The sequence below is a fragment of the Mugil cephalus genome, chromosome 8 (genome assembly GCF_022458985.1).
Source record: "Mugil cephalus isolate CIBA_MC_2020 chromosome 8, CIBA_Mcephalus_1.1, whole genome shotgun sequence".
NCBI lineage: Eukaryota > Metazoa > Chordata > Actinopteri > Mugiliformes > Mugilidae > Mugil > Mugil cephalus.
Genome location: NC_061777.1, coordinates 4,236,825 through 4,261,477, shown reverse-complemented (window position 1 = coordinate 4,261,477; position 24,653 = coordinate 4,236,825). Strand labels below are relative to the sequence as shown.

General features: G+C 42.4%; 3 protein-coding genes and 1 long non-coding RNA gene across 7 annotated transcripts in view; 2 read left to right on the top strand and 2 right to left on the bottom strand.

Annotated features, from left to right (window-relative positions):
• Positions 1–8,686: 8,686 nt before the first annotated feature.
• Positions 8,687–10,263, bottom strand: LOC125011797 (transcriptional activator protein Pur-beta). Its single transcript, XM_047591137.1, has one exon. The coding sequence runs from the start codon at positions 10,184–10,186 to the stop codon at positions 9,266–9,268; it is 921 nt and encodes a 306-aa protein (XP_047447093.1). The 5' UTR covers positions 10,187–10,263; the 3' UTR covers positions 8,687–9,265.
• Positions 10,264–10,856: 593 nt separating this feature from the next.
• On the top strand, positions 10,857–14,010 carry LOC125011798 (histone H2A.V). Its single transcript, XM_047591139.1, has 5 exons — positions 10,857–11,005; positions 12,347–12,424; positions 12,564–12,677; positions 12,766–12,895; positions 13,014–14,010. Exons 1-5 carry the CDS (start codon positions 11,003–11,005, stop codon positions 13,073–13,075), a joined length of 387 nt encoding a protein of 128 aa, XP_047447095.1. The 5' UTR covers positions 10,857–11,002; the 3' UTR covers positions 13,076–14,010.
• Positions 14,011–17,637: 3,627 nt separating this feature from the next.
• On the top strand, positions 17,638–21,165 carry LOC125012927. Its single transcript, XR_007113336.1, has 2 exons — positions 17,638–17,724; positions 20,055–21,165. It is a non-coding gene; the product is annotated as an uncharacterized LOC125012927 (long non-coding RNA).
• Positions 20,608–24,653, bottom strand: part of hs3st1l2 (heparan sulfate (glucosamine) 3-O-sulfotransferase 1-like 2) — a 29,166-nt gene continuing 25,120 nt past the window's right edge. For all 4 annotated transcript variants that reach the window (XM_047593167.1, XM_047593169.1, XM_047593168.1 and 1 more), the window contains exons 2-3: positions 23,943–24,346; positions 20,608–21,894 (exon numbers count right to left, since the gene is read on the bottom strand). In XM_047593167.1, coding sequence (XP_047449123.1) covers positions 21,229–21,894; positions 23,943–24,212 — 936 coding nt within the window. In that variant the 5' untranslated portion in view covers positions 24,213–24,346 and the 3' untranslated portion in view covers positions 20,608–21,228. The remainder of the gene's footprint in view (positions 21,895–23,942; positions 24,347–24,653) is intronic.

Sequence of the window (24,653 nt, the reverse complement as noted above, 5' to 3'; positions counted from 1 at the left end):
TGCCTGCATCTCCCAGAGTTCCAGCTCTGTGCTACTGAGCCGATCATTTCCTCCGCTCATGCATGGGATTTGGATGACGCCGTGTCATGTGCGTAGAAAATGTACAGTTTGCCTGAGAGCGGCAGGCAGAGCACATTCCTCACACATGGCAACACGAGCTAAAAATAACTCGGAAGCCCCTCATTCATTCACTGTTATAGGATGTTTGCTCAGCTTCTTTGGTCCAGATCCAGGGCAAGCAACCCTCCTCGGTTACATCCTCACGCTTTCTCCTCCATCACCCCCCTCAGTCTCCTGCTCAGCATCATCATCGTCATCATCATCATCATCATCAGCAGCTCTGTCCTCTTTCCTGCTGATGTATTCACCAAAAAGGCATAGTCTTCGCTAACAGTACTGTGGTCCCTTTTTAATCCAGTTTCTCCGTGCGTCTCGGAAATGGTTTTGCTTGGAGAAATCCGACAACACGTTGCGCTGCTGCAGTGTTGTTCAACTCCTGCTCATCTATCTGCATTCACCTCACATTCATCTTCACATTTGAGGAAGACTGAAGGTTAAATGGATGATGCAGCGCCAATGTCCATTCACAAGTTACCTTGAACACAAATCCTCCCGCCTACAGTCATTTCTCAGTCTGGAGAAGATCCTCTCGAAATAAATGAGGCCAGTGAATCTGTCTTCGTGTGGGTCGAACTGTTTCCTCTCTTTACCAGACTTCAAACAGACTATTAAAACTATATTTTCTTTACAGCTGTGAGCCACGGTCTTCAATCCTAGTTATCATCATTAGACTATAACAACACTACAACTACTCCTACTGTGACTTCAAGAACTACACAATTTACTGCCTTTACATTTTATGAAACATTACTTTTCGCAACGATAACCTGTGAGGAGCTGTGTGGTTCGTAGCTGCTCCAATAGTAGTGGCAAAAGGCTGAAGGTGAAATGTTAAATATTGTGCATGTCATTGTCAGGGATTGGTGCCGTTAAGGTTTTATCTGATACTGGTACCAAACCAGTACCGGTACAAAACAGTGCCAATGCTTAAAGAATGAAATACATACAAACCTTGTCCGAAAACGGTGCCTTTTTATTTATAAGGCATTTTGTTATGTGTAAGTTGAACAGAATATTAATTTAAGTGATATAAATACAACTAAGAATTAAATGGACCAGTATAAAATAAAATTCACAACAAACATATAACAACACATATCATAATTAAAACAGTGGTGTTGAGTCTGGCAGGCCATCAAAAATGGTACATTTCTCTGCTTTTAAAAAAAACTTGAATGCCTCATCAGATGTTTAATCAAATTCCAGGTGTTACCTCCCTTGTTGCAGGATGCCCAGTCTGCATCTTTTGAGATTAAGTACAGTAAAACTTTTGACCGTTTGTTGTTGAATTTTGAAGGTTTACTTCCATCCGTGCAGGTGAAAAACTGATGTGACGTCACATGTGGCGTCGGCACAGCAACAGGGTCAACGTGATGTTTAATGCATGAAGTTGACTAGTCTTAAGGCTCTATTAGAGAACTGCAGGACATAGAGTACAGACATAGAGCCATTTAAACTTGTACCTTGTCAGTCTGTAACAACTCCACCCAAACACTAGTTAATTTTTGTTTCTACTTCCTGCTTCACTTTCTTCACTGAAACTTGCACCGAAATTTCACCGAACACAAGACGTACAAATGTTTTCTATCTCCGAACCTCCTCAGTTAACTTTTCCTCGATGTGTTCCATCTTTAACCTCCCGCGATTCCTGCGTCCTCACATGGGGACATTAAGTTTTAGGTTTGTTGCAGCCTATTCTGCTTCATTTAGACGTGTTGTCCTGATAAATGGACGCTTTTGTCTGAAATCTAGTTGGTACCAAAGGCTCAACACATTCATTCATTCATTCTATATTTGATCAGAGGACAAAACCTCATCATGTTTTACAGTTGAAACTAGTTTGTTTATGCTCTTTAACTTTTGTAGTTTGATATGATGCGCAAATTTAACAAATTCTATCAATAGTAACGAGCTTCAACGTTGCAAGTTAGCAAGTACTCGTTTGAGGACTTTGGGACTTCATTGTTTGTAATCCTGTTGTTGCACAGCCATGTTCAGTCACTGAAATAGTTTTATACATTTGATGCACAGTGGCGACTTCATTGTATAACTCAATGAAATAATCTGTGTCCAAATATGAGGACAATTTTCTTCAAAGATTAGGGATGGACATCGATAACTGATGGTTCAATTCACCAATATCATTAGCCTTCATGCTTATCGATACTTTTCATGTGGAATCTTTACATCCCCGACCAGATGGTGGCGGTAATACACCTAAAAGTTGTTTGCCAACAGCCATAAAACAAAAGAAGAAGAACTTTTACGTCGTTCACATCACTTGACAACAAGGGAGACGTTGATGGCGGAGAGACTGAAACAGTCCAAAGTGTGGCTTCACTTCACTAAAAGGGGCTGCAACAGCAATCGAGGGCGGCAACACCACCAACAAGATGAAGCATTTCACGATGATGCACGGTATTAGATACAGAGAGCGACATGTGTTCGACAATCTCCGGTCAACAAGTGCAGCTATCGCTAAGTCTCAGCCAGAGCGGAGCTAGTGAGGATCCAGGGACCACTTTTATATTTGTTGATTTACGCAAGCTCTTATCTCTTGTTTAGAAGCTCAATGAAACCATGAATGCCCACTTTTTCTACATTCACAGGAAGGGAAGAGATGATAAGGGAATCAATATGGAGTCGCATCGATAGGCAGAATCGATTATGGCATCGCTATCAATAAAATCTTATCGATGCCCGTCCCTAATTAAAGATGATGCTCAGTTTTCATACTTAAGTTCTACTAATCCTGAATATCTTGGGGAAATTAAAAATGCGTCGCAAACAAAACTTTGGGTCTCAGGAGGTTATTGACCTGTGGAGATGGAGAAGCAGAAGTAAATACTGAAGCAGAGACATGCTACTGCCAAGCCGTCCAATCACAGGTGATGTCAGCTACGGCGTTGGGTTCTGGGTGAGGGTAAACTTAACGCAGGAGCCTAAACCGCCTGTTAGCGTGCATGCACGGTTGTATTTCACCATCATACGAGGCAGCGTTTTGGTCGCCAGGTGTATTCAACTCAGTGCATCCACCCCCCCCCCAGAGATCCGATCCACCAACCCTCTCCACCCTTCACCTCTCCCGCTCTGCATGATGGATAGGCAGCTTAGCGTGGCTTGTATTTCTGGAGCAGGCCATCAGGAGACCGGGGCCATGTGAAATAATCCCCTCTTTCACTGGCGCCCGGCTCAGTGTTGCCCTTGAGCTTGTTCTCTTTCGCGCTCTCGCTCTCGCACACATCAGCGCTCCGTCCCTCTCCACGTTGCCTCTCCATCGCTCGGCACACGGAGAGGTCACCGAGGCCGGGTGCAACGCAGGCAGGGAGGGAGGGAGGGAGGGGGGTTGTGTTTGTGAATAAAAAAAAAATTTGCATGAGTGCTTGTGCGCGTTACGGCGGCAGTGATGTGTCGTCGGTTTAACTGGAGTGTTGGAGCAGAGGATTTAGCATCATGGACGCCGTGGATGACGCCGCTGTTAAAACATCACAGAGGAAGCAGCCCCCCCCCCCCGTGTGAAAAGATGTCGGAAAACCGTCCCTCACCATCGAGCCTGGAGCAGCTCGCGTTCATGACGCAGCTTCGTCTTTAAAGCCCGGAGCTCGAAGATGACTCCTGAAGGTCGTTCGTTTTCGTTCGTGCTTTTCTTTCTATTCACAAAAAAACTGAAGAGTTTCCAGACAGTTTCAACACGGTTTAGTGATCACACACTGGCTGCGACCTTTCCCGTTCGCGGTTGAAAGTCTTTACGTGATACTGATTCTGAGGAAACCAAAGTTTGCACATAAACATTACTGGAATTTCACTGCAAGGTCAGCAGCTGTTCCAGCTGCATAAGCAAGACCGTCCTCAACCAATTTGTCACGAATGAGTGTGAACAAAGGGTTGGCAACTGGGTCAGCAAACAGAATAAATAATAGGTAAAGTGAAGGATAATCTGGATTAATAGGAAATAGTTCCTAAAGACGCGTGTTTCCATCTGAAGCTGAAAAAAACATAAGAATGAAGATGGCGGCTTGTTGCACTGGTCAAATATTTTTCAGGGAGACATTCAACATTCATAGTGTTGAGTGTCATTTATGTTACTTATTGGAAGTATTTTTTTATTTTTCTCTCTTCTTTTTCAATTGTTTATGCATGTGATGACATTTGATTCGAATGTTTGAAATAAATGAATTTTAAAAAAATGGAAAAAGGAGAAAAAAAAGGGAGTTGATAAATTCTCAGGCAGATAAATTAGGGAGAGAAAGGAGTGACTCTTAGTCACTTCCTCAAACGCCCACTCTCTGGCCAGACGGAGACCACAGTCTGCCTGGTCACAGGTCACGCTCAATAATAGAGGAACTAACTTTTGTTTCGGGGTCAGATAAACCACACTTGTTCAGATTATTTAAAGGGATCCTTTTTGTCTCACGCAGGTGCAAGAGCTCATTTAACTTGTTTTTAGGTGCAAGTTATGAATCTGTGATGTGTAACCCTGTCTTCACATTTAAACTTCTTCTTCTTCTTTCAGCCACCGCAGATACGTGTCCGTCGTGGAGCTGTGACTTAGTGGTTAGAGAAGGGTCACAGGTTTTAGTTATGTCGTGTACAGACTAGTCGGTTTTTTATTGGTTGGACTTCACGCTTTAAGCATCGTGTCGACTCGTAACAACATGGACGCCTCCTAGAAGGAGACACGTGAGGAGTCTAGTGGGTCGTTGCAGGAAACTAGCAGCAGCATGAAGCTCCATTGTACCATGACATGAAATACAACTAAAGTACTACTGCAATGCATCTGAAAAGACATCAGAGGAACGGTCCAAATCCTCCGGATATCAGCCAGTTAACTTCACCAAACGTAACAGAGAGAAGGAGGCTGCACATCAACTATTAGATACAGTTATTAGACCTTTAGCTTCAGATAAATACCTGCTACACTATCCCATCTAACAACACACTGTGGAGCACTATTAAATGCTGTTGATGGTGCTGAGTTGCTGCATGTTTTTATACAGACTATACATGTCTGCAGCTCACAGTATGTAGCACATGAGCTATTCTGTTCTCAGCGTATGTATTCAGGTCAAGAATCTAGATTTCATTACTTTCTACTGGGTTTTTATTAGTGACTTTCATCACGTAACAGTCGACTTAAAAAAAAAAAAAAAGCTGCACTCATCACACACGACTGTGAACCAATGTGTGGCTCAGAGAACGCAGAGAAGGAATTTTCCACGAGGGCTCGATGGAGGGATGACTCGACTCTATTGTTGTATTCAGTGTCAACTCCACAAAGTGACACCTGATGGCATCATGAGACTGGAAGTGATTGACTTGCACGAAGAGAAGCGCTGATTAACGTCCGTTATCTCTCCACCGCGTCTCCTACGGTGACTTATTTTATCACAACCCAACTGTTTTTTACTCTATTTACACTCAACCCTGCAGTTCTGGGTTCTCGGTGACAGAGTTAGTTGTAGACAGGTGTAGGGGATGTGAAGATGTAGAGTTTGGGGAATAAGCTTTTGGACTTAAATCTTTTCTCTAAAAAAGTGCTAACGTTGAATGATGCACGACTAAGAATCACCTCCAGTGTTTTTAAAACTCTCAATAAAACATCCACACTTAATATTTTTGTTATAGTTTATTGATTCTTATTGTGTTTTCAATTGTTGACCGAGTCTGGATCTGATCATTTAATGCATAATATTATGAATTATTGACCACAACCAGTAGAGTGTATGTGAAGCTTTGCGGAGTTAAAAGAGCTAAATTCAAGATCAAGAAGTAATTGAGAGTTGGTAACAAATAAAATGAAAGAACGTCAGGTTAAATCTCTCTTTAAAACGTCTATATTTGACGTTTCTGCTGCAGTTTATTAAGTAGTTTTGACTATTGCTGTGTTTTGGACACCGAGAAGTTGGATATTTGTTTTTTTTTTTACTGATCTTATTTGAGAAAACTTCATTCTGCTTCTATGTGAGGAGTAATAAAAACAGTAGAGTATATGTGAAGGAGTTAAAACTAGCTCAGTGTTGCTACCAAAGTAAAATGCTGCACTGATGAATCACTATTAATGGTCTAATATACAATAATATATGAAAAGTACTTTTGCAGAAAACTTCTTCTACTGTTTAAGAGCTGGTGTAGAGTAAATTTAAATTAAAGGAAATGATTGAGAAGGTTGGTTACACGTCGATATTTCATATTTTTGCTGTAGTTTAATTCTTTTTGATTATTATTGTTTTGGACTGTTGAGTGAGTCAAATATTATCAATAATATTTGATATGAGAACTTTTGCAGAAACTTCTTCCGCAATTCAAGAAATGGTGCGGAATAAAATTAAAGATTATTTTGTCGTGTTTAACTGTGAGCTAATCTGAGAAGCTGGATTTTTTTTTTGTTTTGTTTTGTAAATAATTCATTTGTCACGTGAGGAACAAACACCAGAAAATAAAGCGATATAAAAACACCACAACTCTCCTGAGCAAAAACCTTTTTTTTTTTTATTTCTCGTTGAAAGGAACTTGGTAGAATATTACAGCAGAACACACATGACTGAAACAGCTGCCATTTCACGTAACACAGTACAGGAAGAAGGATGTAGTTCAATCGCATGTGTAATATTATATATAGTATATTTATATCAATAGAAAAGAAACAAAAACAAAACAAAAAAACAAAAAAAAAAACTATTGCTCCCAGGTGTTTATTTTTATCATATGGCATTTCTCTGCTGTGTGGAAGTGGGTAAAGTAAAATTCAACGAGAGGTTTGCACACCAAAAGGAAGTGGGACGATGAAAGTGACAGTTTCCCCAAAAAAACATGGGAACGCTGTGGCTTTTTTTTTTCTCTTTTTCTTTTTTTTTAAATTCATTATTATTCTTTTTAATAGGCTTGAGAAGTAAACTTTGTTTTTTTGTCTATTGCAATACAGAAATAAAACTTGAAACCGCTCTCAAAATAAAATGGATAAATACCATTATACAGCAATCAGAATATGCAAAAAAAAAAAGAAAAAAGAACACAAGGCAGCTCCGCGTAAGAGCAGGCATGCAAAAAAAAAAAATAAAATAAAAATAAAAACAGTTTTTAAAAAGGAGCACTAAAAGACAAACTGTCGATGGTTTGCAGGTGTGTTTGTGTTTGCGTCGTATATGGCAACTGATGGAAAAGCCAATTTTATGACAAAACGTGAGACGGAAACAAGGGGACAACTTGATGTTCTGTAAAGTGAACTGGAGTGCTGAGTGTTTTGCTGACGAACTACTTCGATGAAGTCGTTGCTAGAAATTGCTATAACATACTGCGTTATCAATTTGTTGAAATATTATTATTTATTATTATTATTTATTTCCTCTAAGGAATAAAAAAAGAAATGTTAGGAAGGAAAAAAAAAAAGCAGGTATGAAATATCACCCTGGACAGTTGCATCCAAGTTTAGTGTTTTTTAAATAAGCCACTTTAGGCAGCGTTATCTAATAAATGTCTCATATTTCTAAGACATATTTCAATATATCTCTTTTGAAAAATAATTCTATCTATACTTGATCTTTTTTTTTTTTTTTAGTAAGTAAATCTCTTTGAGTATATATATATATAGATATTTTTTTTTTTTTATATATCTTAAGGTACAACGCCCAAATTGCGGACGTTCATTTTTTCCAAAAGCACCTAATTTATTTGTTACAATCAGACTGAATATTGCTTCAGTCGCTAATGGTCTGAGTTCAAGATTAGAGGATCCGAATGGTGCGCACCCTATTTAGTCGACAAGGTTCGGTTCCCTTGCGACTGCAGCTTAAGCCCCGGCAATATTAAGCTTTAACTCAGAAAAAAAAAAAAAAACTGTGACCAGTGCTGGAGGTCTGAGCTCACCGCCTCCGAACCCTTTTTTTTTTTTTAAGGTCACGGGGGTCCTGTGTTATATGAGACATCATCATCAGTTGCCACAGACGGCTCAGCTGCAGCAACTGACCGGACCGGACCGGACCGGACCGGACTGACCGGACCTCCACCCAGAACCTGTTGAGGATGACGTGCAGGCACAAGTTAACGCCGATTTGGAGTGTGGGGTGTAGGGGGTGGGGTCTTTGCCAGCCCTGAGACATGACACGGCGCTTCAAGGTGTAGGAGTAAGAGGTCAGCACCTGAGGGGAGGGTGGAGGAGGTGGTGGAGGAGGAGGAGGAGGAGGAGGAAGAGGGGGCGGTTTTGACTCATTTTGGATTGTCCAGAGAATCCAAAACGAGCCGTGTGCTTGTAACAGATCACAACGCGGGACCCCTCGCCGAGCGGAGAGGTCGGTCCTGCGATCGCTAAGGGGTGTGCCCCCCCCCCACCAACTACTACACCTTCACCTCCGCCTCCCTCCCTCCATCCATCCATCCCACTGACCCACCGACCGACCGTGGCCTCTGGGTGGGTGCCGCCGTCCGTCGCGGGTCTGGTTGTAGGGGGGGGGGTCAAGCCGCTCATTTACAGGTCACTTCAGACAAAATTAAAAATTAAAAATAAAATAATAAAAACACACAAACACAGCCATGGTGGTCACTCCCACTCCCTCCCTCCCTCCCTCCCTCCCTCCCTCCCTGCGCCGCCTCCTCCTCCTCCTCCTGGTTTGATCCTTATTTGTCATCACACAGAACTACAGGTCAGCACCAGGTGAGCTCTCACCACTGGACCCCAACCAGGAAGTGGTGACCCACTGTCGCTCAAACTTAATTTGCTGGGCTACATCTGGAAAAATTAACAACCAATCCATGTATATCTATGTATATACATAGATATTTTCTTTTTTCTTTTTTCCTTTTTTAAATCAATGGGAATCTCTTACAGGAGCCGACTACTTGCAGTCCGCACTCAGTTAGCTAGAACATCCACCTAAACTTTAGAACATGATTCTCTTATATAGACAAGTTATTTCTCAGTCAAATATACTTCTTCTTCTTCTCTTTTCTTTTTTTCTTTTTTTAAGTTTACTCCGTTGTTTTAGCTTTTTTTTTGTTGTTGTTTGTTTTTAAAAAAAGTTCTTGTCATGCACTGTTCCTCTTCCTCTGTTTATCTCTAGGCTTTGCATCGTGTTGTCAGCTTCATCACATACAGCCACCTCCTCCTCCTCCTCCTCCTCCTCCATCTCCATCTCCTCCATCCTCTCTCCGGTCAATCGTCGTCCACGTCGTCGCCCTCCGACTCCTCTCCGGTTCTCCTCTCGTACATCTTATCCCGGTGCCTCTCCTGGATCTCCTTCATCTCCTCGGCGTATCTGGAGAAGGCTCCCCCGAACTTGCTCCACGCCTTGAAGGGGATCGTGATAGAGTTCCTGTAGCTGGGCTTCACCTCGCTCACCCGTAAGAAAACTCCGTACTTGTTGGATCCGACGTCAAAGAAGAACCGCTTGGAGTCCACCATGATGGAGGTGCCCTCCGGTAGCTCGCTGTAGCCCCCGGCTCCTCCTCCGCCCCCGGCCAGCTCCTCCTCGTCTCCCCCGTAGTCATCTATCAACTTGGCCAAGGCGTCGCGGAACTCTATTAAGCCTTGGGCCGGGAGGGCGATGGTTTGTCCGGCCTGCAGGCCCGCCCCGGGGATGCCACCCACTCCGACGCCGAAGCCGGGGCCTCGGTTGACGGTCTGTCGGATCCGGAGAAACCGACCCCGCTGGTTCTCCTTCAGGTCGAGGTAGTATTTGCGGTTCTCACGCACCAGGAACTCGCTCTTCAAGGCCCGTCTAGGCCCGGTGTCATCCCCGCCGGATGACTGAGCAATCTGCTCCGGGGTACTAGGCCCAAGTTGGGCGTAGTGCTCTATGAAATCCCCCAGGTAGTCGCGGAACTCCGCCGCCACTGACATGGAGAGGGTCAGCCGACTTTTGGAGCCCCCGGCTCCGACCTCGGCGATTTTGATGAACCGGCCTTTGGCGTTCTGCTTCACGTCAAGGTAGAAGCGTTTGTTCTGAATGTCCAGCCGCTTCGAGGCCAGCTCCTGGGTCTCCGGTTCCCGCTGGTAGTGCTGAAACCCGCTGCCTCCTCCCCCTCCGCCGCCGCTGCTGCCACCGCGCTCACTGCCACTGTCCCCATCCGCCATCTTCGCCACCAGCAGCCCGTTTCTCTCTGCGTATCTTTGACCCCTCCACCCCCCCCTCTACGGAACCGGACGCGGGCTCCTGGGCTCTGATTGGCTGTCGCGTCTGCCAATCAAAACACCAGCGGACAACCAGCGCTCTCATTGGCCCTCCCAGCTGCCAATCAAAACGGCAGATAAAAAACGAGTGCTCTCACTCGCGTTCCCAGCTGCCAATCAAAACCGCGTGTGTTCTGATTCGCCCTCCCAGCTGCCAATCAGTACCACGTGACCGATGACGTTCGCGTAGATATTTGCAATCATAACAGCTCTCTCTCTTTTATGCCAGTATCAAACATGTATTTAACGTATATCCACACCACATAATTGTTTTGTTTGGTGCATATACTGTTTTTTTAACGTATGCTATAATAAAAATAAAATATCAACTGAAGATTTCAAACGTGTCCGTGTATTCAAAATAAATCAAATCATGTCAAATACAGTGTCCAGATTGTGTACGTTCTACATTTCTAAGGACTAATGTCTCTGCAAGGACACACACACTCCACACACACTCACACAGTCCCGCCTACTTGTTGGTTTCGTGCGCAAAGACAGTCTGTGTGGGGGATGGGTGATGTTTCTGCAAGTCGCTCTCCTATTGGTCGAGGAGCAAATTCGAAGTAACAACGCGCACCCTGATTGGCTGTCCGGCCTCCCACGAGGGGTTGCAATGTAAAAGATTTGCGAAAGGGTTTATTGTTTCTCTGCTTTCGGGAGCCGAAATTATTTTTGCTGTATCTTCTCACTTCTGCGATCAAATAACGAGGCGGAAAAATGGTACGTGCGCTCCGGCTGCTCCTAAACGCATAGTAGGGGCACGCCGGCTACATTAATTACTACGCAACTGTGGAAAGTGCTGTTTTGAATTTGAACTTAACTGTTAAAAAAAAAGGAGCATGCTAACTGTCAGCTAATACGTTAGCATTAACGTTTACTGTACCGTGAGAAGTCCCGAGTTTTGTAGCTTTTCTTTTAAAGGCACCGTTTCGTGAAAGCGGAGTGTTTCTTCGTAAATGTAACATCTGATTAATTTAATTTTTTTTAAAAAGTGCTTTTTGGCTCGGGTGTAGCCGCGGCGAGAGGTGGCATTAGCAGGCTAAGTGGTTAGCCGGTTAGCGGGTTTGTTGTTGACCACAAGTCATTCACAATAAGTCTACGCGACTAGAGGAAAGGAAGATGAAAGTTGAGATAACTCAGTTGTACGTGGCTTTACAAGATCCAACGAGGCAAACTTTTCCGTGTGAAATTCGTCAATTAAAATCTTAAAGCGAGTCCGTCTTGAAGCTTTTTCTTTTCAGTGGCAGCAGCAGAAGCACTGACAGCTTCTCGTGTGTTTTCTTTTCGTAATTGGCTCCGTGTGAGTTATTTTTCCATCATCTCTTTTTTTTTTTTTTTAGTTTAATATCAGGTTCAATTCGTGTGTGTATAAACCACAACGGTATTTGCAGTCGTGGGCTTGTTTTGTTTTCTTTTTGGTTGGCGGGAAAGCGATCACGGTGTAACCGGACATCACCGATCCATGTGTTTACTACTGACTCTCTCATTTACTGGATTTTCTTTTCGTTCCTGGACGTTTCTCTATCGTTTTTCGTTTATTTTAGACTTGGATAGACTTTAATGATCCACAGGAGGGGGAATTGCTTGGACACAGTAGCTTAGTTGCACATATTTACACTCTTAAGGACCACAAGTAAAAAGAAAGATAAAGTAAATATGAAATAAACAATAGTATAAGCAAAATACATGTACAGAATTAACATATGAACAAATGCACAAGACACACAGACGGAAGAATATATATTATAGTCGGGTGCAATAGTGGCCGTTAACAGTAAAAGTGTTTTGCAGTACCATGGAGTTATCTGGTACGGGAAGGTGAGATGTTGTACAGCTGGATAGAGTTTGGTATGAATGACGTCCTGTAGCGTTCACTGTGGGAGCAGAGGTGGATCGGTCTGCTGACGAATGAGCTGGTGTAGTGGATGAGATGGAACGTCCTATATCATCCATTCACACGGACATAAATAGCCGCTGTAGCGTTGCGCAGAATATAAACATCTGCCGCTTCTCTTCTGCGGCTTCACCCCGTTGAACATGTCCTGAAATGACTTCTTGCAGGCTGGTGGCAAGGCAGGAAAAGACAGCGGCAAAGCCAAGGCGAAAGCGGTGTCGCGCTCCCAGAGGGCTGGGCTGCAGGTAAATATCGTTTCAATCTCCGCGCGACAGTTTGTGGCTTTGCTGCAGGTGCCGCGAGCTTGATTTGCAGAGGGCTCGCAGCTTTCTTTTATTTGATCAGACCACTTTCTGTCTGTCTGTCTGTCTGTTTCTCTGACAGTTCCCGGTGGGTCGTATCCACAGGCACTTGAAGACCCGCACAACCAGCCACGGCCGCGTAGGAGCCACAGCGGCTGTGTACAGCGCTGCCATCCTCGAGTACCTCACGGCTGAAGTAAGGCCGCTAACTTGGTTTTGTTTGTTGTGAATTGTATTTGCGAGAAGTAAAACTGCTGCTGCATTAACGTCTTCGGTCATTTCAGGTACTAGAGTTGGCGGGAAATGCCTCCAAAGACTTGAAGGTGAAACGTATCACTCCCCGTCACTTGCAGTTGGCCATTCGTGGTGATGAGGAGTTGGACTCTCTTATCAAGGCGACAATTGCTGGTGGAGGTGAGTTGATTGTTTTGCTTTTTGCATGCAAAGTGTAGTTTTATTAATCATGCACATATTTTTTTTGCAGATACACTTGCAAGCTATTCAGTCATAAATATTTTCTCTTTCTTCCCAGGTGTAATTCCCCACATCCACAAATCCCTCATTGGGAAGAAGGGCCAGCAGAAGACTGCATAGACACCACGTTGACCAGAAATTTTGGGGCTTGGGCTTTGATCGGACCAGGAGTTCACATTTGTTCTTTTTTTTTTTTTTATTATTATTAATATTATAGCAAACGAAGTGTGATTGCTAGACTTTGTGTTGTTACATTTTCCCATAGCTAGAAAAATCGTGCAGAAAACCCCCTTAACGACAGAAAATCCTTTGTATGCTCTTGTAGAACGTTTGACTGGGGAGTTCATGATTATTTGAAATGTTGGCAGTGAATTTGTTTGATTGGCCTGGTTCTCTGTAATGTTTTATACTATAAAAAAAGAAAATTGTTAAACCATTTTTATATATAAAAAAAAAAATATCTCGTTTTGTGGTTATTTTCTTGAATTTGCAATTTATACTACAACCAGTTTTTAAGGAAATGATTTTTTTGGACAGTGACTTTAACAGCAGCTATATGTAAGATGGTGCTTCTTTCCTTTTACTGTAATATTCTGAACTGCACAAAGACAGTGATGTATTAAAAGTTAATGTTTTTCTTTTTTTTTTTTTTCTTTTTTACATCAAAATGAAATATTGAAAACAACCTATTGTAAGGGTCTGCTACAGTGTTTTGTGCCAGTGTTTACAGCAGCTGAAGAAAATGTGTTAAAACTTGAAATTACATTATTGGCAGTGTGATCAGGTGACGCTGATCTTGCAGTTTATTGCTTCATTGTGGAACAAATGTGTTGCCATTTGTTAAACTACATATCGCTGTGGATGGTTACCTTCATACCGCACCAGTGCTAAAAAAAAAAACAACAACAAAAAAAAACAATTACATGCAATACTTATTTGTATAGGCAAACTGAAACGTCCCCGTCCCTAAACGTCCTAAAAAGTTAGAGCCTTTTTAAGAACAATGTGTTCAGGGAAATGATTTTTATCTTTGAATAAATACCCTTGGCATGTTGTCCGTGGCTTGGTTTGAAACCTACTTGAAATTATTATTTAGAATATTTATTTATGGCGCTGTGTCTGTCAAACAACAGCTTTATGTACATTTTACTTGTTTTAAGCCGGTTTTATGTGGGACCAAACACGGGAGGATTAGTTATTTTTTCTGCCTCCTATCCAAAATACCCAAAATAAATGAAGTGTATTATATTAAACATATAACCACAAGGGTTATATGTATAATCTTGGTCTCAAAGATGTGTGAGATAATTACATAAGACAGAAATTCACCTGGAATACAGCAGAAAATGTGAATTGTGGATCTCTGTAAAAAAAAAATCTCATTATTTGGAGTGAAAACCATTTTTGTATCATAGGATTGTAGCCAAATTCATGTAGGAGTTAGTAACTGTGCAAAAGTAGATGCTAAAGAAGTGAACCTGAGCAGTTTTACAGGTGTTTTAACACGGTTGTGTTCAGGCGGAGCCACCAAATGTGTCGTTGTGTACCAGGCTGGAAAACTAATTACATTTCACTGATATATATCGCTGTGGTTATTCAGTCCATCTAAATACAACTGTCTTCGACTCAGTTTTCAAACCTCTATACATTTTCCCATTCAAATAAGACCATACAACGGAAATTAAGTTTGACCCCCAACTGGAGTAGGTATATTACTAACAAAGAGAAGTTAGAAATATACATAAACAAAATATAAAATCAAACAACGGACACACAACAACTATTTACACAGCGCAGTCCCCTGGGAGCATGAAGGAGGTTTGGTTTTACCCACTAAAAATACATTTGGCATCGTTTAATCACGCGATGTACCAGCCAGCAGGGGGAGCCACTGTCTTTCCTTCCTGCCCCAACAAATAATCACCCCCCCCCCCCATATTGGTTGCATATAATATTCCGCCTACAGACAAATAGATCTGCTCACAACAATGCTGCAAACATGTATTAACAGAAGTATTCCAGGCATGTTAATGCTGTTAATCTACTGATAACACATCGTACGCTTTAGGTTTTGATGTTTTCATTTACATTACATGACATTTAAAAGCTATGCTATGAAAATATTATATATATTTGTGTATAAAGTGAACACATTTTCCTTTGCTATTTAACTTACTAAGTGAGTGAATGTGTGAGCTACAGGGATCAGCCACAACATTATGACCAGACATGACAAGAGAAGTCAATAACACTAAAGCCATCTTGTGACAATTCAAAGCTGCTTTGTGCTGTGGTTCAGGTTTTGTTTTGGGGTTTTTGGGGTTTTTTATTTATTGTAGTAGTTTCTAACCTGTTTATGTGTGTGTGTCTGTGTCAGGTGTGTCATTGCTACAGGTTGGGGGATAAACCCTAAAAAAAAAAAAACATGAAAAACAGCACAAAAGCACCTTTTTTTTTCTTGCTTTCTCATCGTCATCAGGCTCAGAGCCACCAGTCCTTGCTAGTATTTTAAAATACCAAAATACACCCGCGTATATTAAAGCGTGTTACACACTTTCACCGTCGACTGCGACGGTCTGATTCTGACCACGGCCTGTGACAGTGTCCTGCACAGACTCTAAGTGGGCGCTGCGCTGTTGTGTGGGCAGCTGTTGATTTTCAAGTGTACACAGCAGTTCAGCTCTTCATCCACAAGATGATGGAGAGAGTTTCCATGGAGCGATCTAGAGCTGCGCCGGGGTTTTATCGCACACTGATTGCAGTCCTCTTGAGAAAGTTTTCCATGATGACACATACTTGTTTTTCCTCCGTGTCCAGTTCAGCCATTTGTTATATATGTGTGAACTCACTTTCAGCTGTTTGTAAAATAAAACACTTTCAGCTTCAACCTTAAAGGCTAAGCACTGAAATCCTTTCCTTACCAGCTGTAAGTGATGCCCTCGCAAGCAGACGCTGTTCAAAACTTGATCTCAGCCTCCAGAGTCTAGACATGCTACATCCAGAGTGTCGGCGAAAGTGAAAAATGTGGAAAAAATTAGACTCATGTATAAGCAGAAGCTTGATGTGGAGCTGAAACTATAACCAGGACTCTGTGCCACCACTTGAATGGACCGGTTTGGATGTGGGTTCATTCTGCATCCACAGCTTTTTGGATTTGGATTGTACTTCACAGCAGCTTCTCTGACATCAGGGAAACCACTGCTGTTTGTTTTTCTTACAGTTCCTTGAGTTTTATGCAGTTTTATGCAAACTGGGGCCTTTCTGTGTGGAGTTTGCATGTTCTAACCTGTGTCTAGGTGGGGTTTCTCCGGGTACTCCGGCTTCCTCCCACCATCCAAACACATGCTCGTTGGGCTCATTGGAGATTTTAAATTGGTTAGCCCTACAATAGACTGGAGACCCTGTCGTCCAGTGAGAGCTGGGATCGGCTCCAGCTGTTACAGAAAGCGAATGAATGAATACTGACACAGTTTCTCTGTATCTCTTGTCTTGTGTGCCACTCCACATCCACCCACCAGATGTCCTCAAACTTTCATCCTGCTCCTAGTCACCAGACCACATCTGTTCCCCGTTCCCAATCAGCCCCAGTGAACCATCTGGCCTTTTTTTTTCTCTTTCTATAGGTCCTCTTACGTGGTCATTTGTTGGCCGCATGGTTCCTGGTTGCACCATATGCTTCTCGTTTGCATTTCTGTGTTCCAAATTCCTTTTCTCTGTGCGGAAACAGTGTCAAATCCTCTGCACAGATGCATCCATGCATAGTTAGATGCATTAGATGTAAACCTCTTGGATTCTGTACAGTAAACACAAAGCTGCAGACAGTCAGTTTGGCTTAGCATAGCCTGCTAGCCTGGCTCTGTCACAACGTATTGTGGAGTTTCTTGAAGACATTTCATCAGCTCTAAAGGACTGGTGGTGGAGTTGGGGTAAATTAGTTAACTTCTTTTCTTCTTGTTGGAGTTAATTTAAATAGGAACTTCTGTGGAAAAGTTAAGGACCATGTTTTCCAATGAACATGTTGACAGCCAGAAGTCTAGATAATTTGAACTCCAACTCCGTAACATCTTCAAAAATAAAATAAAATAAAATAAAATAAAAAAAAAATGTTCAAGTTCAGTTGCCTTTCTTTAATTCTTTTGGATATACCATGACCTGGAGATCATTCACAGACATTTATCTACTACAGATGTTAAACCTCGTTTTACTTTTTATGTAAAACGAACAAGTTGTGATTTTGTCGACGTGACGATTAGACTATTTGTAGAGTGATCTCAGTGGCAATCTGGTAGCTGCCAAGAAAAGAAGTTAACTAATTAACCCAAACTCCTCCACCAGTCCTTCAGATCTGAAGAAGCTACTCGGATGAAAACCCAGATGTCTGTCATTGTTGTCGCATGGTGTTTTCTTTAGATTTGGAGTCCCTTAAACATCCCAAAATAGAAAGGCAACAGGATTTGTAGAGTTTCTCGACGGTGTTTTGCAACTCTTGGTTTTCCTTAAATGTGAAACAAATTAGAGTTAACAGCCTCATATTGCTTTAACAATCCCTAACTGCGAGGCCTAATTAAATTTTTGACTGAAGAGCCATTACTGTGGTTTTCTTTCTTTGCATCTCCCTCGACACCTCGGAGTCATGCTCGTCTCATTATTTTCCTTTCCGCTTCTTACAGGCTGAAGTGTCAGAACATCTCTTTATTACATGAGCTGTAATGTGGAGATGATGTGGAGGGAGATGAGTGACGAGACATCAGACGCACAAAGCTCCAAAGGTGAGAGGACGCTGCTTAAAAATATTCACGCCCGCTTGTGAAGTCGTGTTTGCTCATGTCTGACTCAGAGGTGTAATGACTCTGAAATGATGCAGCGTGTTGCTTGGGATGCGTCGAATAGCTCGCAGCCCCGGCACTGACAGTGAGGATATTATGACAGCGCTGGCGGGACTGACCTTTGCAGTGACATCCCGAGCCAAAGACTCACTCAGCAGCTGTGATTGGTGATGCATTTCCTTGTTGGAACAAGCATTAGGAAATGTAACATCCGTCTTTTCTCTTTTGTGTGTGTCACATTGGTTTCTACTGCCATTTTTTGGAAGTTCAACATGGCCGACTCGCGTTTTAGTAACGTAATTATTGAAGGATGCTACAAGTAGAACTTAAAGGCTCTTCACAGATCTATTACGGGAGTATAAACCAAGCCTTAGCCTATAGCTGTTGGCCCTGAGAAGCTGTGATCACATATAATCTGCAACGAGGAGCATCTCTAGTTGAGATATTTAAGTCTGGATAAAAGTTGTGCACTCACTAGCTGTGTTCCGCAAAACAAAAGTGATATATCTGAAATTTCGCCTTGCTCTTTGTACGTGTTTCCATCGAAAGGTGCTTTGTGAATGAGCTGTAACTCTTGTAAAGTCTTGTAAAGATATTTGAGAGGTTTGTTAGATGTATGTGTTTCCATTTCGCGCATTTCTAGGGGGAATGGAAACACCTTCACAATTTTTGCCTTCACTAAAAGTCATTATGTAAAGTAAAATATCTAAAAATGACTCAAAACATCAGCCGATTTTGACACAAGTCCTGAAAGGAGACAAACAGAACCCAATCAACCACTATTACATATCTGTGAGCTGCACCTCCAGGACTACAAGTTCATTTCAAGGCCAAGTTAGAGTCCAATCACTGTAAAGAGACTCAGCTGTCATTCACTATCTCGATTTGTTTACAAAAATAAATCATTTGTCTTAGTCTGATCTTCACAACACATGTTTGCAGAGGTGTATGATGGCAAAGGACAAAGGAGCTTTTTGAGGAGCTCAGAAACAGAGTTGTTGAGGTTCATATAGACACCTTCACAGTTTGTAAAAGAGTGTGATGTTTTTTAGAGGGGGCGGGGCTTAGCTGGAGGCAAAACATCTCAAACACTACAGCCTGTAAACGGTGGTTAGCATATTTCAATGGACTGTTTTGGCAAGAATGGACGAGGAAAACTGATATTTTAGAGAATATATTAATACACTCACTCTCTGAGGCCATGACTATTATTTTAAAAAGCTGACTCTGACTGATGGGACTATATTCACCGACTCCTACGCTCTCACTCACTGGATGGACGATTTGACCAAAGGACACAGAGGAGACGAAGTCTGGTCTGTCTTTACCAAGTGAAGCCTCCCCAACAAAGATATTACAAGAAGTAAGTGGAACCACTGTAGAGGGTAATGTAATAAATGCAACTTCAGCTTGGACACCCTTGAAGCATACAACTAACACTGTGTTAGCTAGCAGTTAGCATTAGCATTAATATGTGACAAGAATCCCTCAAACAATGATTAACTTAACGCAATTTCAGTCACAACCCTTAACGTCATCCAGACTGAAACTGATGATGCATTACATATTAATCTTATCTGAAAAGAAGTGTGCATGTTGTTGACAACTGTCTCACTCCAATTCTTTGTTTCAATCACTAAACCAAAGTTGTCTACGACTGACAGTGGCTGGTTTGTGAAAAAACTTCAAGTTAGTGGTTTTGGCCCCCAAAATTCACCAAGACGATACTTTCATGGCTGACAGTGACAGTAAAAATGATTCATTTTGAATAAATAAATACATACAAGTGTAATATTTAGTTTTCATTTATTTAACTGGGTCCTCTTTGTCTACTTTCAGGACTTGTATAAAAATCATCTGACGTTTTGAGTCATTTTCATCCAGCAGTCATGTTGAATATTATGAAGCATGCAAAATCTTTTCAGTCTGTGTATCTGAAAACCAACATTAGAGCTAGCTGTCATAACACGAGCAGAGGAGCATCGTGCCAAAATAGGACATTTAATCTTGAGGTTTACCCCTCGTTCATCACATCCTGTAAAACAAAAGCGCAGGTCAGGACCGAAGCTAGTTACGAAACCGCAGCTGCTAAACCCAGGAACCCCAAACACATGAAGCAAAGATTCCTTTTAATCAAAGTTGACATCAGATGTATTGTCCACGCGAGCGCGGGCCTCTGCGGGGACACATGAAAGATGGAGCCGCCTCGCATCTTCAAAGAAACGGGAGTCATTTGTTTATTCTTACATCTCCCTTTGTCTCCGTCTCAGCAGTTTGCTCCTGAGGATCGTGGGAGGGTGACAGTCAGAGGTCAGCCTTCAGCTTTCATTCACTTCTCTCTCAACCCGAACAATGACAACGTGTGAGGCAAAGTTTCTGGGAATGTTTCGTCTGTTATGTTTCTGCCTAATTCGATTGTAGACTTATGTAAAACATGCAAGAATGAATCATTTACCAGAAGCATTTAACGTTTTAAAAGCTATTTTGGTTAAAAACCGTTCAGTCATGTGGCTTAAATGTTCTCTACTGATGTAAAAACTGAGGAGGTGAACATATAGCAGTTGCGATGACCCCACGGGTGTAATTTGTTACAGTGCGGTGGTGAAACTTGAGGTAATTTTGTAAAAGGGAATAACTTAATTATGAAAAGAAGCGCAGGCTTCCTTTGATCCGTGGTGTAAAGCACATGTTAGATGGCCTGTGACAGGCAACATCTTCATACACTTTGAGGGAGAGGAGTTTCCAGGGAGGCCTGTCAGTGACTCTGTATCTGTCTGCATCTTTGTACGTTTGATGTTGTTGCACCCTTTAAACTTCATAGCCGGGTTCAAGTAAGAGACTGTTGAGATTTATTAGATAAGAAAAAAAAGAAAAAAAAAAAGAAAAAACACAAACTAGCAGAAACTACAACGTGTGCTAACTTCAAAAACAGCTTAAAAAATTAAGTGAGATCAAATTAGCCTCGTTAGATTAAATAAAAAAACAAGTGAAGTAACAGGATGACTAAACTAAAACACACAAAACTTCAACAGAGACAAATCGACAAGTTGAAATAGTTTACGTTGGACCTTGGTCGACTTTTTTAAAAGTTCATAGTGCAACAATTAATTCATTAATCAACCACTTCAAACCCTTTTCTATTTCTACATCACGTCAAAGTCTACACATCTTCTTTTAACGGCCCCGACCAGTCGTATTGTTAGTTTCAAACTTGTCTATGGCACGGTTGTTGTGGCTTCGTCAGGTGAGCTCAGCGGAGGTGGTCACAGTAGAGTTTTGCCAAGAGTTCGTCGTTATGTCCTCCCATGCTTTGTTTGTTGGCCATGTTTATACCTGAGTTGTAAAAAAAAAAAAAGAGACGTTTCCGACTCAACTCATCTCTACCTACAAAGACACGGCAACAACAGTTTTCTTCCTCTCGGTGTCCCTGAATCTCCTTTCGTCGGATCAGCACCAGGAGAACGACCTCCCCACCATCTCAAAGAATAACTTGTTGGGTTTCCGGAAGTACCGACAAAGCTTCTTCAAGGCCTGGGTGCTCAGCGGTGCGTGCGGCCTCCCCTTAGACTCATCCAGGCACTTGTCGTGTCCGGCAGACAGGAGGCAGTAGAAGCCCTTGGTGGCGTTGTAGTAGAAGTTGTCCGGGTTGATCCTGGGCGGCAGGTCCAGGAACGTCTCCGCCTTCCTCAGCTCGGGGAAGGGATCCCGAATGAGCGCGTCGCCGTCCACCACGTGTATCTGCTCCCGGGGGAAGACCTCCAGCCACCGGGCCAGGTGCTGGTGGTACAGGCTCCTCTGCAGCGCCTTGTACCGGGGGTCGATCTGGCCCTTGTGGAGGAGGAGCTCCTCCAGCGGCTCGTAGGACTTGTGCTGCGCCAGGCGGTTGTGGAGGACCTGGGTGTAGTCGGAGACGAGCCTCTCGGCCGGGTCTCGGACGATGAGCAACAAACGGACGGACGGGTTCAGGTCCCACACGCGTGAGGGAACCTGGGGAGCCGCAAAGTAGCCGGGGGTCTTCTCCACCGTCAGCTGACCCGGGAGGGTGAAGGGCATCTGGGCTTGGTACCAGGCCAGACCGCGGCGGTAGTGCTCCTCCACGTTGAAGTAGTGCACCTGTAAAACAACATTGATAAAGATGAAATTATGTTCTTCTAAGCTTCTTTTTTTTCAACCACCAAAAAGACATTCAGCTCTTTTCATTGTGCGTGTCAGTTTCTTGCCACTTAAACTCTCCTGATTGGGATTAATTAGGACAAACATGTCATCGTTCTTAATAATAAAAGTACTCGACAAACTCTCTCTGCCAGTAAAACTAAACAGCTCCGGGGCCTAATCTTTTATTCATATTTCAATATCACACGATTTAATTGACTTACAGTTCACAAAAATGACTCCTCATTTGATGAGAGAACAGAGAACAAGAAAAAAGACGCTGATGTTTGTTTAACCAAGTGTGTTCAGAGCACATTTGAATAGGTATTTTGCAGAATTATTAAGATTATGTGTTCAATTTCAGTTTAACAATTTGCAGCTCCTTCATGCTTCGGGATCACGACTGTCATGGTGTCGAGGTTGTTGAGTGTCTGCGTTTCCCCCACTTTGATTATTGGATCAGCTTTTCTTTGTGGCTCTGCCGTCATTAGTTCCACCTGTGTCTCGCCAACTTTTTACGACGTTTTTTGAGGGGCGGGGCTTAACTGGAGGCAAAACACTATCGCCTGTAAACGCCATTTTGGCAAGAATGGATGAGGAAAACACATATTTTAGAGAATATATGAATACACTCACTCCCAGAAACCATAAGTGTCATTTTAAAAAGCTGACTAATGGGACTGTATTCACCGTCCTCTACACTCTCACTCGCTGGATGGACGATTTGACCGCATGAGGGGGCGAAGTCTGGTCTGTTTTCATCAAGTGAAGCCTCTCCAACAAAGATATTACAAGAAGTAAGTGGAACCACTGTGGAGGGTAACGTAGCAAATACAAAAACTTCTGCTTGGACACCTCTGAAACATACAACGCTGTGTTAGATAGCGGTTAGCATTAGCATGTAACAAGAATCACCTAAATAATAATTAACTTAACGTAATTTCAGTCTCAGTTTGTTCTAACCCATAACGTTATCCAGGCTGAAACTGATGATGCATTACATATTAATCTAATCTGATATGAAGTGATTTTTTGCCTCCAGCTTCCCTCTGTTTTGCCCCCAGCTACACAGTGATGAAGGCCATAACAGGGTCTATAGTTCTGTCTTTCTCTTTGTCAAGTTGTGTGTTTAGTTTCTGTTTGTTCCCCAGTTTCTGGAGTCCTACCCTCCACATAACCTAACTAGAACTGTGTCATGAGCTGACTTTTACTAATTTACTCAGATATTTTCTTTCTCATCCATGGCACAGCAGACACTTGCAGAAGGTTTCACTGAAATGCTCAGGAAAAAAAAGAGAAAGTTTTGAGTTATTTCTTTTTCTTTCTTTCTTTCTTTTCTCCAGCTGTAATAAAGCATAAAACCATCTCACCGATGTCACTTGTTAAAGTGTGTTTTCTGCCCCCTGAGAGGAGCGAGTGGAAAACATTCACTGGTACATGGTGAGCAGCCTTGGAAGAGCCACAGAGGAAAGAATGATTCATTTTCACACTCAAAAGCAGAAATGTCTTTGGGTACATTGTGCAAGGAAAAAAAAAAAGACTTAAAACAAACTTTTGCACTTGAATATGAGAATTTAAAGTAAAAAAGGCTTAGAATAAAAAACACTGAAATTGTGAAAACACATGGAAATTGTTGTAAATGCTGTTGCATTTGTGCAACATTTTAATATTTTATATTATAGATGGTCCAAGTAGCACTATCATGTCCAACCTTTTCATGTACTTATAATTTCACAAGTCTCAGTGAAGGCAAAAAATCAGCCAGAATTTAATTTAGTTGGGTAAAAACTTCAGCGGAGCTCTAATGATCTTTGTCATTATCAGTCTTCACATAATTAAAAGATAAAACATGGTGTAATGGGTCCATGACATGAACTGATTGTCACATTGGAGAAGTCACACTCCTCCTTGTTGTTTATATGCCACAGTTCCACTCCTTCAGAACCTTCTTGCTGTGAGGAATCAGTGCCAACCAACACACCTGCAGAAAAGTGACACTGTGTTTTTACCTCGGCCTTTGCCACTTCCACATCTGGGTGCAGGTTGAGCATTTCCAGCAGGGCTCTGGTGCCGCCTTTCCGCACGCCAATAATGATGGCTCCGGGCAGCCGTTGCTGGGTAGCGTTGTACGATGAGGAGGAGGAGGAGGAGGAGGATGACGAAGGAGAGGAGGAGATAGGAGGGCTTGAACCCCCGGTGCGTAATTCCCTTAAGCACACGGACAGCTGAGTCTGCAGCAGGAGGAGCACCAGCAGCGCTAGTAGCACTGTCCACAGCATGGTGCTACACAGACGCACACACACACAGATGAATGGTGGTTATGAGCGCGGACTCATGAAGCTCCCAGACTAGTGCGATGTGCTTGTTATCCGTCAGCAGGGGGCCTCGGGAGGGAGTTCTTCAATTCGACAACCTAAAGACCAAGAAAAAAAAAACAAAAAAACACATAGGTTATCCACTTTTGCTGTTTGCCACTTCCCCTTTTTAATACTGCCGATGTGGCAACAAATACAAAGCTGAGAAGGGATCGGACTGCCAAGGAGGCTGCCAACATTAACCTTAATTAATTAGTATGTATTTGTAAATGACTCAGAACTCAGGTTGTCAAGATTCAACCACATTGAAACTAGAAGACGAAGAGTGAGTTTAACAGATATGAACAGACTAAGAATAAGGAGCGGAATATTTGATTCATGATATTTTTTATTCATAACACTTGG

Coding starts and splice junctions, on each gene's coding strand:
- LOC125011797 (XM_047591137.1), bottom strand. CDS start 10,186: ATGGCGGATGGGGACAGTGGCAGTGAGCGCGGTGGCAGCAGCGGCGGC.
- LOC125011798 (XM_047591139.1), top strand. Junction 12,425..12,563: donor CCCAGAGGGCTGGGCTGCAG/GTAAATATCGTT, acceptor TTTCTCTGACAG/TTCCCGGTGGGTCGTATCCA. Junction 12,896..13,013: donor GGCGACAATTGCTGGTGGAG/GTGAGTTGATTG, acceptor CTTTCTTCCCAG/GTGTAATTCCCCACATCCAC.